This window comes from Chlamydotis macqueenii, chromosome 3 (genome assembly GCF_036417535.1).
Source record: "Chlamydotis macqueenii isolate bChlMac1 chromosome 3, bChlMac1.mat, whole genome shotgun sequence".
NCBI lineage: Eukaryota > Metazoa > Chordata > Aves > Otidiformes > Otididae > Chlamydotis > Chlamydotis macqueenii.
In genome coordinates, this window is record NC_141558.1 from 85,549,687 (window position 1) to 85,566,407 (window position 16,721).

Here is a 16,721-nt window from a genome sequence, read left to right on the forward strand (position 1 = left end):
TTTATGATGTCACAAAATTCCTGGAAAAAATTGTTTCTTTGTAAGTAACTGCAGCTCATCAGTTGTTCTATATATAACCTTCACAATAGCAACCATCTGCTGAGATACAAGCCACTCCCCTCTTTCTTTTTTTCCTTCATCACATCAAATTAGTGTGAGGATGATTTCATATACATATGGTTTGAATACTGCTAACAAAGCCAAAAATGAACTCTGAAAGCCACTAAAGAACCTTTTAGCAGGCTCTGAGACAGTCGAGAAAATTTTGTTTGTTTGTTTTCAGTTTTCAAACTTTCTGAACAGCTGAATGGTGATACTCAGATGTTGCATATGTAAGATAGAGGGGGAAAAAAAAAGCTTATTTTTGGACTGAAGGTGCTGACAAGTTGACATTTCTAGGGACGAACTTTTTATCAGGGCCTGTAGTGACAGGACAAGGGGTAGTAGTTTTAAACTAAAAGAGGGTAGATTTAGACTAGATATAAGGAAGAAGTTCTTTACTATGAGGGTGGTGGAACACTGGAACAGGTTGCCCAGAGAGGTGGTTGATGCCCCATCCCTGGAGACATTCAAGGCCAGGTTGGACGGGGCTCTGAGCAACCTGGTCTGGTTGGAGATGTCCCTGCTCCTTGCAGGGGAGTTTGACTAGATGACCTTTGAAGGTCACTTCCAACCCAAACTATTCTATGATTCTGTGGTTCTTTGGTTTCTGTTGCTGTATGCTTTGTGTCTACTTGTGTGGTCAAAGTAGCAAAGTGTGGGGTTTATGAGTGCTATTAACATTTCACGATCACATCCCATTTAAGTTTAAGGGTTTATTGCCTTATGCTTCCTGCAAGAGTTCAAGCAGAGTTTTCTATCTATGGGAACAGCAAAGTTGAGGTAGAATCATATTGTAAAAAGGAGCATTGGTCTGTTGATTAAAGCATGGCTAAAATAGCAGTTTAGGATTTTAGCCAATGACTTCCAAATCAGCTTCATTCATTTTACATTAAAAAAGAAGTTGTGGAGAGAAAAGCAATGGAGTTTCTGATGACCAGTCCATCAGAGTCTGCTTGCAATGTGGCAAAATCAGTTGTGGCTAGTGCATTGCAATAGACAATAAAGACCTAATAGGCCAAATACTGCCCTGGCCTTTTGGAACTTGAAGTTCTGAAATTATTTTCTTTTCTGCTTTAAATTCTTTTTGCCTCTGTTGGGGTTAAACAGCTGTGACTAAAAGTACATTTTTTAAATATAGGAGGTTTTGCTGCGTAGTGAAACTTAAGTTTGCTTAAGAATTCTGTTTCTGAAGTATGCTGATTTCTTCTGCTTCTTTCATAGCAACCTTTCCTTTGCGCTTCCATAGCGAGACCTGTATTGATATTCGATCTGGCTTAGATTTGTCTGCAGTACAGTGTGACCAATGCCACAACTGTACTGCAAAATGTCCTCAAATATCAATTCTGTTGAGGAGAATGTCCTTAAATATTAATTCTGTTGTGGATTTTGAGCTGGAAAAATAAAATATCTAGACCTGCTTCACAGAATTGCAAGTAGTAAAATCATAGGTCTCCTAGTAGAATAAGTGAAGCTGGCTCTGATTATTCATGGGATAAGAATTGCTGAATAACGTACATTTTAACAGCATTTAACTTCTTCTTAGTATAACTGTATTTTAAATATGTTTGGTAGTATTTTCTTGCTTTTCAGAGCTTGACAGGCCTATAGATTTCCCTGAGTTTGTTTATTTTCATTCCCATGCTACAAGTCTCATTTGTTCAGCTTCACTTCTGAAGCCAGCATATCATATGCCTGCGCTCTGATGCTCTGATGCTCGTTTCACAGGACGGTGAAATGATCCTTAGAAACTAGGCACTTAAGCAGAGCCAGCACCTTGCCTATATTGTGCCAGAATTCCTCATCTGTATGAACTAAATTATAAAAACTCTTCTCCTTCTCCCTCTGAGCTTGGCTTTATTAGATAAGGTAGCCCAAAACAAAATAGTGCTAAAGCTGTAATTTCATTACAGAATTCCACCAGCTACAAGCATACGCCGTTTCTGCACAGCACCTACTTGTTCACACACTGTATGCTGCTGCCATTTTCAATTATTCTGGCAGAACTGCTTTCTACAGCTGCACAGTGACACAGTGACTGAGTTAGGAAAGTGATCCAGATTAAGTATCTATGGTTTGCAGACTTTTTTTTCTTTTTCTTTCTTTTTTTCTTTCTTTTTTTCTTTCTTTTTTTCTTTCTTTTTTTCTTTCTTTTTTCTTTCTTTTTTTCTTTCTTTTTTTCTTTCTTTTTTTCTTTCTTTTTTTCTTTCTTTTTTTCTTTCTTTTTTCTTTCTTTTTTTCTTTCTTTTTTTCTTTCTTTTTTTCTTTCTTTTTTTCTTTCTTTTTTCTTTCTTTTTTTCTTTCTTTTTTTCTTTCTTTTTTTCTTTCTTTTTTTCTTTCTCTTTTTCTTTCTCTTTTTCTTTCTCTTTTTCTTTCTCTTTTTCTTTCTCTTTTTGTTTCTCTTTTTCTTTTTCTTTTTCTTTTTCCCTTTTTCTTTTTCCCTTTTTCTTTTTCCCTTTTTCTTTTTCGAGCTGGATCACTTCCCAAACACGGTTCAGTTGTGCTGGCACTATAAAGACTGAAAAAATACTGGCAAATTGAAGGGGAGACAATTCAACCAAGGGGTATAACTTCATATTATTCCTAGTAAAGGAATATTCAGCTTGTAATCTTTCTGTTGAGAGCTGTCATTTCTTGATTAACAAGACAACTCCTTCAACACCTGCAACAGGCAGGCTATTTTAACATCTAGAATCTTTCATACCAAAGCAGGCTATGGAACAAAAAAAACCAGTATGTTGCTAAATCTAGTCTGAATCACAGGTTCTGCCCAGATAAACAATTACTCTAGCAGAACAGAGGAATGAAGTCTAGACAAGAAATTAATGTATACAGTTGAACTAAGATTTTTTAATCTTTTTTTTGAACAGCTATAAATAAGTATAGATTTAGTTGCTAAGTCAATAATATTTATTTATTTATTTATTTATTTCACTATCTTTTTTTTTTTCTGCAAGTCAAGTATTTATGCTGTGATAAAGTACTTGTAATAGTTTATAAATAAAAATACTATTTCTATGGTAAACCTTTAATTTCCATGTGTTGTCTGAATCTTTAGCTATCTGTCAAATGGAGATAATAAGGAATTCTTTTAGTTTTAAGTTTCCAACAACAGCTTGATATAACTAAATGGAAGAGACTTTAGGTGCTTAAACATTTTTTTACATGTTGTTTAAGAAAAGAAAGGTGCATGTGTGATGGCATATGGTCATCTGAAATCTAAAATTAAGTATCTGAGTGCTGTTTAAAGTTTTCTGTTCCACATTTCAAATATATTGGGAACACCACTAGAAGTCGTACTAAAGCTGAGCATCTCTAAATATTGACCAAGAATTTCTGTTTGTCTAGATAAGGAAGTATGGCAGCTGTTTCAAATAAATATATTCAAAGCCAAACCTTTTATGAAAACTCTGTCATGCCATGTGAAATTCTGATACTGATTTTGACAAGCTAAATTTTGTCATAAAAGTAATGAAACTGCGAAAGTCTAAAGCCTTATAGAAATTTCTAGTCTTAGTTACACTGGTAGCTATCTAGCAAAATAAAATTTTAAATGGGTTTACCGAGGGGGAAATTGGTAAACTCTCAGGAATTAAGAATTAGTAAGTTTCCCTCTGATCTAGGTGCCCTTTTCTAGCAGTATTCCTCAGCATAGTAAGACCAGCTGCTTTGCTGATACTGTTAGAGTATCTTGGGACAAGGATATTTGCTTGCTTGCTTGCAGTACAATTTGTCCAGATTAAAGTTATCCAAGTGTGTGGCCAGAATATAAGTGCCAGGTAAAACCTTTTGGACTATATTGCACATTTATTACAGATGTAATAGCACTCAATAGGTGATTTGAATTTCCAGATTTTTGAGCTATAAAAAGCTAAGTTTATTTATTAAATAAACATTGAGGACTCTTACTTTCTTTTCACTGCAGACACCAATGAATCAAGCCTCAACTCGATCTCACTGCATTTTCACTATTCACATCTCCAGCAAGGAACCTGGATCTGCAACTATCCGACGCTCCAAGTTACACTTAGTAGACCTTGCTGGATCAGAACGTGTTGCAAAGACTGGAGTTGGAGGTCACTTATTGACAGAAGCTAAATATATCAACCTGTCGTTACATTATTTGGAACAGGTAAAATTGGAATAGCATGAAACATTTCTCCCTTTATACATTCCTCTTTAGCAATGTGCAATGTTTTGGAAATCTTGATTCCAGTCTTCACTTGGTCTTAGGACTGTGTATTTATTGTGGTTTTTTTAAATGCTTGAATAGGTAGCTCTTAATTTGAAATAAAATATTTTAGTTTAGAAAAAGCATAACAACTATACAGTAAGGTTATAGTAGATATAGAAAATATATTTTTTTGTTTTGTTTGTAATACAAAATATATTTACAATGTTTTAGCTGTATTTCTGCTAAAACTTTTCATTGTGATCTTCACCTCCTTCCACAACTGGAATCAGCATCTGTCACTCAAGAATCATAGAACTGAAGTGACTGATTTTTGTTTGATTCAAGCATTGTAATATTTTAAAGTATTAGGCTCTTCTTGTTTGTTGTTTTATTCCTCTACCAGTGTGAATCTTTGATCTCTTTGAAACAGGAGTTACTTTTGTTAATGTATTTATGGAGTAACTACCATAACTGATTTTATACCAATAGGACTCATAGATGCAAGTGTAATAATAGTAATAAATCTCCAGAAGTCTGTCATTCAGCTGTTGTTACTGAAAAAGGTTTAGCCTGTTGATTTAAGGTATACTAAAATCCCTGTTCTTCTTGCACTGTTCTTTTTTATTTTTCCTCTTTGGAAAAGGCAAATATTGAGAAAGTAGGTTAAACCTGACTAAACTTACTAATTTTTTTTTTTATAAAAGAAACAAAGAATGTGTTAAGATAGTGGTGGTAAATGGAAACTTTGAAGATGAGGTATTCCAGTAGAAATGTTTAGTTAACAGGCTTATTATTATTATTGTTATTGATTTTTTATTATTTTTCATCCTCTGATCTGATGTAATCATTTTCCCTTGGGCTAGAAAAAGAGGATCTTAGGATCCTCACAATTGCTATGAATGTGACAAGTGTGACGCCGAAGGCTGTTCACACTTGCTAATATCTTTCTTCCAATACTTCCTTTTTTCTTTCCACTAGGCTTATAAGCATCGTCTGTGTTCCATAGCATTCCTTCCCTTCAGGTGTTTCTTTTTGGCTTAGTCTCTGTGGCATCGCTAAAAGACATTTATGCTTATTTATAAACTCTTACTGCACATTATGTTTATATCTCCCTGATCTGCTGTGATGCTTTGTATTCTAATGCCGTAAAACTCCAAGTAAGGGTAAGAAACACTTAATCAATGAAATCTATTTTGTGCATGCTATGCTATTAAGTTGCAATCTTTGAGGATTTTCAAGTGTGGATTTCAGACTTCACATCTATAAGAGAAATTAAATTCTTTCTAAGTTTGAATACATAATATTTTTGTCACAGTACAGGAAATACCATTCCTGTTGCCAGAAATTTGTTATTTTTTGGAGTTCTACTGGAGAAAACAGTATTTTTTTCCTAAGACTTCTTTAAAAACTTTTATATATGACAATAGCATTTAGTGGAAGAAAGTAAGGAGAGGAAAAAAAGAAAAATGCTTAACTATGAAATTCAGATTTATCCCTTTTAATTCATACTCCAGTATATGTATTATTTAGTAAAATTTACAGTTGAGGAAATTGATTAAAACAGAAAATTTTGTGGATATCTATCTGTGAAAATTCTTTAAAGTTAACATTTGGAAGTATCACTGATTGTTCTTACTGGGAAGAGCATTTTTCATTTTTGTTTTGTGTGTTTTTCTGTTAACAAGAACAAATGTCTTAGAATTCATTTAATCTGCTATCAGAGATATTTCATCTGTCAAAAGAAGAAGCTTTAAGGCACAGCAGGTGGCAGTCAGTCATTTACTATTACACTAATTTTTTTCATACCTCCTATTTGTTTAAATTTTACCTTGAAGTGAAATGTCTGTATTTCAGTTGTACTCATGTGAAGTGATAAGGATGATTCTAAAATGGACCTCTTCGGAATCATACAAATTGTGCTCAGGATCCTTCCTATTTACTGTGTGATTTTTATGTGTTTATAATGCAACATTGCATGACCTTCTATGAGGTTGATTTTAATAATCTACTTAGTTTCTTTTGAGGTACTCAGGTTTGAAGTGCTGTAGAAGCGTAAAATATTAATCACAGAATCTTAAGGTTGGAAGAGACCTCCAAGATCATCAAGTCCAACTGTCAACCTAACACCACCGTGCCTACTAAACCATGTCCTGAAGTGCCACGTCTACATATTCTTTGAACACCTCCAGGAATGGTGACTCTTATCATGCAACTTTCAACTCCTGTTTGAGAATAAATGCAATTGGAGCACATTGGATTCTGACTGGGATTGCATGTCATTAATAAAAATATTTTCTAATACCGAACAAAAGACCAATGAAGACAGTGAAAATATTTTTTTCTGTTCAGTGGGAATTGGACAAATCAATCCTGACCTTGCAGTGACTAATATTAAAGTAAAATAATTCCTCAAAATCATCTTATTTACATGCTCAGCTATTTAGTTATCTACTGGTGACTTAGTGTCAGGTTATGCTGTTTCTGAACACCTTGCATAATAAAATAGTAAAGTAAAATTATTTGTGTCAAGATGTCGATGGAAACACAGTTCTGTGTTATCGCACTTGATCTACATGTTAAATATCCACAAGGTGTTAAGAAATCTTGAAATAAATCAATTGCACTTTTTCTCCACATGGACTGTATGTCCAGAGCAAAATGACAGTGGATTATTGTCATGGGGCTGCTCTACAATGGCAGTAGGGACAATTCCATTTTAGTGTACACAACAATTTGATACATAAGTGCTCTAAAAAGTCCCTACTACTGCATCTGTCTAGCTTTTGTTGTCTGTAAGACCTAGTAGCATGCTCTGGAATTACAACTGCATTTTTTTTGTGTGTATGTGGGTGTTCCCTTCTGATACACAACATATAGAGTATCCTGGACCAAAGTTAGAGTTACAAATTAGTAGTCATACAGCCACATGATTTGACACTATAGTGCAATTAGAACTGTACGTATTTCCCCAAAATAATAAACTATAACATTTCCAATGCTTTGATGAATATGCCTCTTAACTGTCATTTCACACACGCTCCATTTAGGGAATGACAAAAGATTTTATTGGTTAGTGAATGATTGCTACCCATCTCTATTGAAGTTTTTGCTAATAAAATTTGAAATCACTGCAATTCATCAAATCCTAGATTTATTGACATCCTATAGAATATAATTTTTTAGTTTTGTGGTTTCCTAATTAACATGTACAGACATTAGTGTAACAGAACAAACAGGAACTTTTAAATAATTTAAAGTGAAATGCATGCATTTGTTTCAGATTAGCAAATCATAATTTTGGAGATTAATTATTTCCAGCGAGACTTGTAGTATATACTTGAGACAAGCATATGTTGTCCAAAAAGTAAGAATGCCTGTAATTAACTACAAGACACTAGCAGTAGAGTTTGGATTTTTTGCTATGAGGACCAGAGCTTAAGCTAATAAACTCTACTAGAAATGGGAGGTGGGATGGGAGACTTAATTGACAGAAATTGGAAGAGTAGGTAGGTGTGGGCAGGAGTCTGGAAGGAGTTTGGACAGGCATGATTGAAACAGGGAAGCTCTAGAGTAGGCATAAGGCTTCAGAGCATGTGATACACTAAACTGCAATATATAGATGTACATGATAGCCCTGTACACACAAGTATGCTCTGAGAACATGTTCTGACTGCCTGTTGGCATGTGGTACTGCTACAAACCTGTTCCTTATACGAAATTACTACTTGCACAGAGAATGTGAACAGGAGCAGGGACCCTTGGGCACACTTAAGAGCATATCGTAACCACTAGTGAGTTTCAGGTCTTCCTTTCTGCATAATATTACTAAATGTTTCAGTGAAGTTATTTGTAAGTGATTGTACCTACTCTATGCCATTAAATTTCATATAGGATGCAATTTTACCAAAAGTGACAATATTTCGGACAGCTTCCACGTTTAAAAAGTTAATGAGGTCTTAAAGTGGTTTGTCTGACTCACCCAAAAGCTTTCTGCCTTAAATTATGTTGATTTAAATCGGTATGTTACAGTCCTGGTTCCGTAGTATTATTAAGGTCTGTTAAGTTTAGACCCACCAGTATTTAAAAAAAAATTAAAAAAAACAAAGCCCTTTTTATATATCAAAAGGATAATAACACCCTCTTTTTGATAGTGTAAAAATGGGACAATTTTCTGATTATCACCTTTGGTTAGCTGCTAGAAGATCCAGGTTCAGATCCTGTCCAAGTAGTCTCTGACACTTTGTAAAACAACATAATTTCCCTGTCCTTCAGATTTTCCCTCTTTGTATTGCAAATTCTTTGATTGGATTGTAAAGATTGATTTAGTGGTTTAGGTGAGATTTTACTAAAGGGACTTAAAGCCATCATCTTCTGTGTTATGTGGCTATCACATGACAGTATGATGGCTTCTGCGTCATGAGAGCTGGTCACATAGCTTTTCAGTGCCAATGTGGGAGGGTTCCAGTTCTACCTGGGCTACAGACTTCCTGCACGAATTTCAGAAGAAATGAACTCCTCTGTAACACAGTTCCCATTTTTAATGGAAATAACATATCTTCTCTCTGGCTTTTTTCCTGTCTTGGGTATTCAGATTGTACTTTATGTGTAGCAGAGATGGAGACTGTGCTTATTAATGTATGCTCTAGACTACTATGAGGTTTCTATGCAATATTATAAACTAACAGAGATATAACATATCTAACAGGTTTTAGTATGAGATTTGAAAACCTTGACCAGGAACAAGCTTCCAGATTCTTTTACAAGACAGTAATTTTCATATTATGCATACGTCCCTCTCAGGTCTGCCAGTCTAAGATTTATAGTAATAAGAAATTTTAACTTTCTGAAGACGGTTAAGATAAACTAATGATAACAAAAATGTTGCTACTAAATTTTCTCAATAACAGTTTAACTGTTACACACCAGCATAAACTAATATATACTGGTGTGTAACATTTATTAAAGGAAAAACAACTCTTAATCATTTATGATAGCTTGCAAAACTCATAGCTACAATTTTTCAGTACAGTGCTTGGCCAGATATCAGTTCAGATCTTTTATATCACAACAGATCACAGATCATGTGGTAATCTAGCTTTTTATTTAATAATAATTAGGTCCCATAATGTAAACAGCTGAGAAGAGAAACTGAGAATAGTAGGTGTACCATTTCCTTTTTGGCCAAGGCATACGTATCCTAAACTGAATTACTTCTTTCCAGCAGTAAATTGTAATCGTGTACCCTTTTATTTGTGTACTTTTCAAGATATTTTCTCGCAAATAAATATATTGACCCCTCTAAGAACCATGTGCTTTAAGAATGTGTAATTTTAAAATCATGCTTTAGCAAATGTTAAGGAAGTTTTATTTGAAAACTATCCATACTTTATTTTTTTATGATGATAGAAAAAAACACGAGGAAGATTTTCCGTAAGTTCCTGTGCCTTAGGAAAGTCAGTGGTTTTTAGTTTATTGTGTTCAGTTTCCATGTTGCTGAGAGGCTGTAAAGGTAGGGTATGATAAAATTACATTTATTTGGTCTTGCAGGTCCAGCTCCTACAAAGACATATAAACAGGATGAAATTTAAGTTGAAATTGTTTCAATAAAATCAGTGGGTTTGCAGCGAACTGTGTACATAAGCATCATTTATTTGTATCAGAAGTTTAGGTTCCTGAGCAGATTGCTTTTGTTCTCTTTCTGTGTCAGTCATTAACTGACATGTTAATTTAAAAGCCTTTTCCATTTTTACTACTGTTTCAGGTAATAATTGCCCTTGCAGAGAAAAACCGGTCCCACATTCCTTACCGAAACTCAATGATGACCTCGGTGTTAAGAGACAGCCTAGGAGGAAACTGCATGACTACCATGATAGCAACACTCTCTATAGACAAAAGAAACATAGATGTATGTTATTTCCATCTTTTTTCAACAAAAATGTTTTTGCTTCTTAAAAGATCCTACTCTATCAACTTTTATTACAGTTTGCAGTTCAAGTGTGTATGGTTTTGTTGTCATCCTTACAAAAAAAAAAAGTAACTTTATTTCCAGGAGAAGTCTATGAGTGGAAACTGCAGTAAGATGTAGACAAATCTTTTAGGAAATGTGCTTTTCTCTAAGTAATTCCGAGTCAAGGAGCAGTTGGGAAATGTCTTGCATCTAGTAATGAAACAAAATTTTTAAAAAAATTTACTATTTTTCTGATGAATAAATCTTCGAGTTATGAAAAGGCATTTCCGAGAAATTTTCCAAAGGACATATTGGTAGGATCTATAAGCAGATTATGGATCACACTGAAAGTCTTGGGAGAACTTCTCTAGACTTCTGTGGAATCAGGGTTTCACTGAGTATAGTAGATAACTGGAGAGTTCATTGTGGGGGAGAGGGAATTGGATGGGGTGATTTGGGATTTTTGGAAATTTTTCAAATACTATCTCCCTTCACCAATTTCCTGTACTGGAATTCTATGTAGTGATGTTTTCTTCTCTTTGTTTACCAAAATATGTAACAATGTGAATACATAGTGCCCTGCTCGAAGACATTTATAATCTATTTATTTCCTGATTTTGCAGGTTCTAATATGAATAAACAACAAAAAGAACTGTTAAGCCTAAGCCTGTTTTCTGAAATGCAGTGGAAAGCATTATACTAAAACTGTACTTCATCTAGTTGAAGACTTTTTTTTTCTTTAGAAAATGGACTTTACTGTTAAAAGAAAACAGATTGTTCAAACTTGTAAACATGTAATTGTGCAAGCACAATGTCTGCTTACAAATGCAACTGGATAAAATTTGCTAATGCATTTTTATTTTAGGGATAGCCGCCCCTTTGTATATCAGTTCATCAGGTGTATGTGTCTTATATTGTGATCTAGAAGATGTTGATTATGAATTGTAGATAGATTATTATAGCTGTAACTGAAGTGGATGGAGGCTGTTTTGACTAGAAGATCATATAATTATAACAATCAGAAAAATATTTTTTTGCTACTTTTGACTTCAGTTTCTCTTCTGTTAAGTATAGTCATTCCACCTACTTGCAGCAAAGCAACACCTAGAGGGTAAATTGATTAATTTTTGTGAAGCACTCAGGTACTGTAACTATAAGCATTGTAGGAAAAATGATTAGGAAACTAGTAGCTGTCAGCTTTGATTACTATTTTGAATCTCACAGAATAAATAGATCATAAGCTTACGTATTGAACACTGAAGACTGAACTGATTAGCTACTAATTAATTTAACACATGCTTCACACTGAATAGGGCAAAAAGGTCTGGTGGAAATGTATATATGTGTATTGTACATATAACTGAATATATATCTAGAACTTAATTAAAATCACATTAGCTGATCATCATAGCTGTACAACTGTACAGCTGAGGCAAACATAGAGTCCAGCTAAGGCTATGTGCAGCTGTCTTAATTATAAGGCTTCCCTGCCCTGCCCTGCCCTGCCCTGCCCTTCCAAACTCTTCTTCAATTCTGTGTGTATATATTATGTCTTTTGCAACCCTAAGTCAGATACCACCCCTCTAAGTGCTGAGACAGAAAAAGGAATGTATGATCATATATTTAAGTTGATATTTTCATATATTGGAGGATTCAAAACTACAGAATTACTTCAATGCTGAAACACAGGTCTGTAACAATAGTAAAGTTCTCTTAATATAGGGGTTATTTTTAAATTCTTACATTTTAAATGCAGACTGGCATGTCTCAGATAATTTTGTAACAGAGTTTATTATGCATCATTGGAACTTCTAAGACTACTGCATGATGATTATTCTTTGAGCTCAGTCTTGTATCTTTTTTTTTTTTCCTGGCTTATTATCCCCCCACACCCCATCTTAGCTCATATCTCTGACAGTTCTTTATCTGATATCATAGTTCTCTTGTATGCCTTCTAGTTCTAAGTCTCCTAGCTTGTTTCTTATTTGTCCTGGACTTCCACTCTTCTTCTCTTCATCTCTTTTCCCAGCTTCTTTTACACAGTCTCACTTAAAAAAAAAAAAAAAAAAATTTAGTTGATATTCTCTTTTTCTTATCATCTAAAAGTTTTTACCTTCTGAACAGTATGGCTTTCTTATCCTTCAGTGCCAGCTGGGGACTTATTTGAAACACAGTTGATCAGAGGATTGACTAAGTCAATACAATATGTACCATGTTTTGACTGTTTATATGTCACTGTTATTAATATGCTAACCTAATTTCCCTTGAAAGTTTTCAGTTTGAATATGAATATGAAATGGGAGGTTAGTTCTGTAAAATACACAAAAACCAGAAACTTAGTGTGATGACTTCTTTAGCAGTCTGTTATACTTACCTGTGCAAAACTAACCGAAATTTTTCTTTTTCCTCACTTTCTTTCTTTTTTTTTTTTTTCTTGTAGGAATCAATATCAACCTGCAGATTTGCACAGCGAGTTGCTCTTATTAAGAATGAAGCAGTTCTTAATGAAGAAATTGACCCTAGACTGGTGAGAGTTGACTGGGGGCAAAAGGAAGGAGATTGCTTATTTTAAATTTTAGAAATAACAGTGAAATGGATGTTGAGGATTTTATACTGAATCATCACATTAAATTGGTTTGGGATGCAAGTTCCAATTTTTTCTTTTTTTTTCTGTAAAATAACTATTATTTTTATTTTTTTTCTTTTGGACATAATTATACTTAAGTGGACCTTTATGAAACCCCTAAAGGCTTTCTCAGCTGCTAAGGCATCTGGGGAGCAACGGTCACTTTCATTATTGTTTTTGTATTGCTTCTTTTAGGGTGTTAGTTTCTAACTAAAAATAGGATTTTCACAGTAGTGCATTAGGCTGATGTTTACATCCCAAAGAGCAGCAGAGAAGCTCTACAGAATGGATCAGGGATTTAGGAGGTACAAAGAAGGATGGAGGTAATAATGCACATTGATAAAGCACAAAACGTTGCCTCATAAGTAAAACAAGTTTCTTCTTTTAATTTGCATAACAAACATGTAGTTTAGTTTTTCTTTTAGTATTTGTTTAGTCTTTCCTTTGAAAGATTTTATATGCCTCTAGCTTGTTACATTACAGTTTTGTTTGAAGATGTGCTCTGTAAGTTCTACTATATTAAGAGGCCTTTGTTAGTTGATTTCATGTAATTTTCTGCATTACCTGGAAAATTTATTTCCTTTGTAAATATTAAATACACCTATTAAGGACTGATTAATTCAACATAGTATTGCAGATAATGATAGTTACTGAATCAGCTGGGTTGCATCTTGTATATCAAAGATGTATTCTGATATGGGAGATGTTTGACTGAGGTTACACTGGTCATGCCAAAGCTGCATATATGGACATAGTGAAGAAAGAACTATGGGTGCATTTCAGCATACCCTCTCTCTCTGTGACAGAGGCATCAGGTGAAAAAAAAGTTCAAGTTAAGCTATTATATGATTGTTTATATGTAAACAGACAATGTTTAAAACATAGTTTTAACAACAGAAATATAAATTTGAACTATAGCTTTCCACCTCTAAAGAATATAAAATCTGAATGAAATATTCTAATTTCAGTGGTCTTCTATGTTTTTATTATATGCTGATCGCATCATCGTTCTTTTTAATGGGCAAAATTATTACTTTATTTCTAAATTTCTCATCACTAATCTGTTATTACAAGCTTTATTTATTTTGTTCTCATGTGACCTTCCAAACTGGCTAGGAAATGCTTTCCTCTTGAATGCTAGACTGCAGAATGCTAGATTATATAACATGAGAAGCATTTGTTGTCTAAAAATTGGTAGACTAGATGGTTGATTATTTCATTCGTTGTTACTTGATGGTAATTAACAGTTGCTGTTAATGATTGTGCTTTTATTTTCTCTTGTCTTTCAAGCTTAAAGGGAATAGGAGACTCTTGTCATATTACTCTAAATATTATTGGTTTTTATATTTTTCTTTCCAAACAATTTATAACAGTAACAGTATCTCCAAACAAACAAACAAACAAGAGCAGCCAAAAAATAACACACAAAAAACCCCAGCGGGCATTGAACAACTTATTAATTTCTGTCTATCTGTCCTTTTTTTTCTTGCCTGTGTAGGCTTTATAGTAGCAAATCATGCAAAACATTTCTTCCATGGCCACAGAAGCCTCTGATTGAGGTGGAATATGTGCAGGCTCCTGAGCATTTACTACATCCTGGGGAGCTAAACTCCACGAGTTTGGTATGTCTCGCTCTGCAGGATCATTTAGCAAGTAAAACAAAAGTAGACTTGTGAGAGTTAGAAAACCATTCCCTCTTGTGAAAAAGGCAGGAGAACGCAGGTACCTAGACTTTATATGGCTCTGTGCTCATTGTGGAATTTGTTGCCATCTTAACTACCTCAAGTATATTGCCAGGGTGCAACCTGATTATTCGGTAAAGTACTGAACTTACTTTTTTTTTTCATAAAACCAAATGCCATTTATTTGCAGTATTTATAATCTGCAAGTTGAATTCATGCTTTATAAAGGGAGTGCATAATAGCTCTTGATAGATCTGAGTTAAGTCTGACTGTTGTGCAACGTTATTCCTCGTAATGGAGACTTCCTGACTGTGTATCTTACTGAGAAGATGAACTTGTACCCACTGTACTTTTTAAGCAACTCAGCTTTGAACCTCTCTTACTCATGACAAAGGATTTGGTTTAAACTGAAAATGAAACTACTGAGCCTGACTTAAATCTAATCTTCTCTGGCATTCATTTAAAAATAAAAGTGAAAATAGTATGCTTCTGTAGATTTATGTTTGTCTTAATAATACTTGAAAATCAATCTTTTTTTCCATATCCTGACAATGGTATTTATGTTGTTTTCAGATTGAGGTTAACCATGCTAACAAATTTGAACATTGAACAGAGATGGTGCTATCAGTTCAGCTTTTGCCTTTTTATAGTCCAGCCCCAAATTTTATTTTATTAACTCAGTAATTGGCACAGACTACATCAGAGTGTAGCACCAGAGTAAGGCAACCTAAAATCACGTAAAAATGTTCAACCTGCCGTATTCTGGAAGCACTCTTGCAACATCTGTAATTGACAGTTCACCACGTCAATAGATTCTTAAAATATTGTGAGTTAGCCTTTCATACTTCATAGTAACAAATGTGTTACAAGTAATTTTAGAGTTAAAAGAAATAATCATATCTGTGTTTAGAGTATTTTCATTTTTAAAGTAGAAATACCCATTCAAAGTTTAAGAAGTCTTGGTTAAATTTAAACGTTAAAAGAAATAAAAATGTTTGAAGGAATTTCAACATTCAGTGAAAATATGTCATTAGTTTCAACAATCTTATTTCTAGAAAGTGTGTGGAATCAAGAATGATTCATTTTTCCTTGAAAACAGTATTTTCTTGGAAACTTATTTTGCACATGGAACCAGTGTACTCATATCCATCTAAAAATATAATTGGACTCCTTATACATTTGAGGCATTATAAGGTGATGCGTCATTAAAATGATCAACCATGAAGTATCCAAGAACTTGCTCATTCATGTTTTAGACTTAGGGATTTGTATATTGTCCCTGCTTTGTAGAATTTGGCCTTGGGAGGCTGATGATTTGTAAAATATGGTTTTATAGAGACATTTTTTCCAGAGGTGCAGGCTTCAATGGTGAGCTATTAGAATTTAAAAACCTAGTAGAGTTCTCCAAGTCACTTTCTCAATCATTACTATTCATTAATGCAATTTAATTTTGTTATGTTGATTTGTACTATTAATTTGTTGTTAGCAACTGTTACATCCTACGATTGTAGTATGCTATAATTCTAATAAGAGTGGAATGTTACATGAAAAAAAAAGTTAAAAGTAAAATACTAAGATATTGTTTAGGATTTTCTGTTTTGAAAGGTCCTTTCTCTAACAAAGATGACAATTCTATTTTAAATGCATTTTCATTACTAACAGGCAAAACTAATGAGTCAGAAAGCTCTTTTTATTCCTATGGCAAATTATTTTTCTCTTTTGTAAATAATCTTTTGAACTCTTTCTGTATAGCCGTGTCTTCTAACACATAGAATTTACTGAGTTTGGAAAACTTTTCTTGTTTTTATAAATGGAAAAGGAAAAAAAAGTGCTTGGTGTATTTAAGGCATTTGAACTGTTTTTAAAAAAGAGAAGTTGTTTAAAAAAGAGAAAACCAAAGTATAATATTTCCCTAAACTCAGCCTTCTAATGCAAAAGTCATAAACTAGCTATTAATTTGTAGGTGATGCTTCGTTTATGCCTTGCTGTTTGTAGATGATTGTCCAGCTGAAAAAGGAGATCCAGGACTTGAAGGATGAGCTGGCGCTGGTGACTGGCAAGGAAAGAACATCAGAGCTTTCACAAGAAGAGCTACTTCAGTAATGGCTTACATTGTTTTCATTTTCTTCTTTTGTGGTGATACTTTTCATCAGTTTATTTGTTGGCATAAATATTTAAATTAATGTCAGTGTT

The 16,721-nt window shown here is 33.8% G+C and overlaps 1 protein-coding gene across 1 annotated transcript in view; it reads left to right on the forward strand.

The window, feature by feature from the left end:
- The window catches only part of KIF6 (kinesin family member 6), a 163,450-nt gene that overhangs the window by 39,668 nt on the left and 107,061 nt on the right, over nucleotides 1-16,721 (forward strand). The window contains exons 7-10 of the mRNA XM_086743876.1: nucleotides 4,025-4,231; nucleotides 10,035-10,178; nucleotides 12,661-12,747; nucleotides 16,524-16,627. Of these exons, the coding sequence (XP_086600002.1) occupies nucleotides 4,025-4,231; nucleotides 10,035-10,178; nucleotides 12,661-12,747; nucleotides 16,524-16,627 (542 nt within the window). The remainder of the gene's footprint in view (nucleotides 1-4,024; nucleotides 4,232-10,034; nucleotides 10,179-12,660; nucleotides 12,748-16,523; nucleotides 16,628-16,721) is intronic.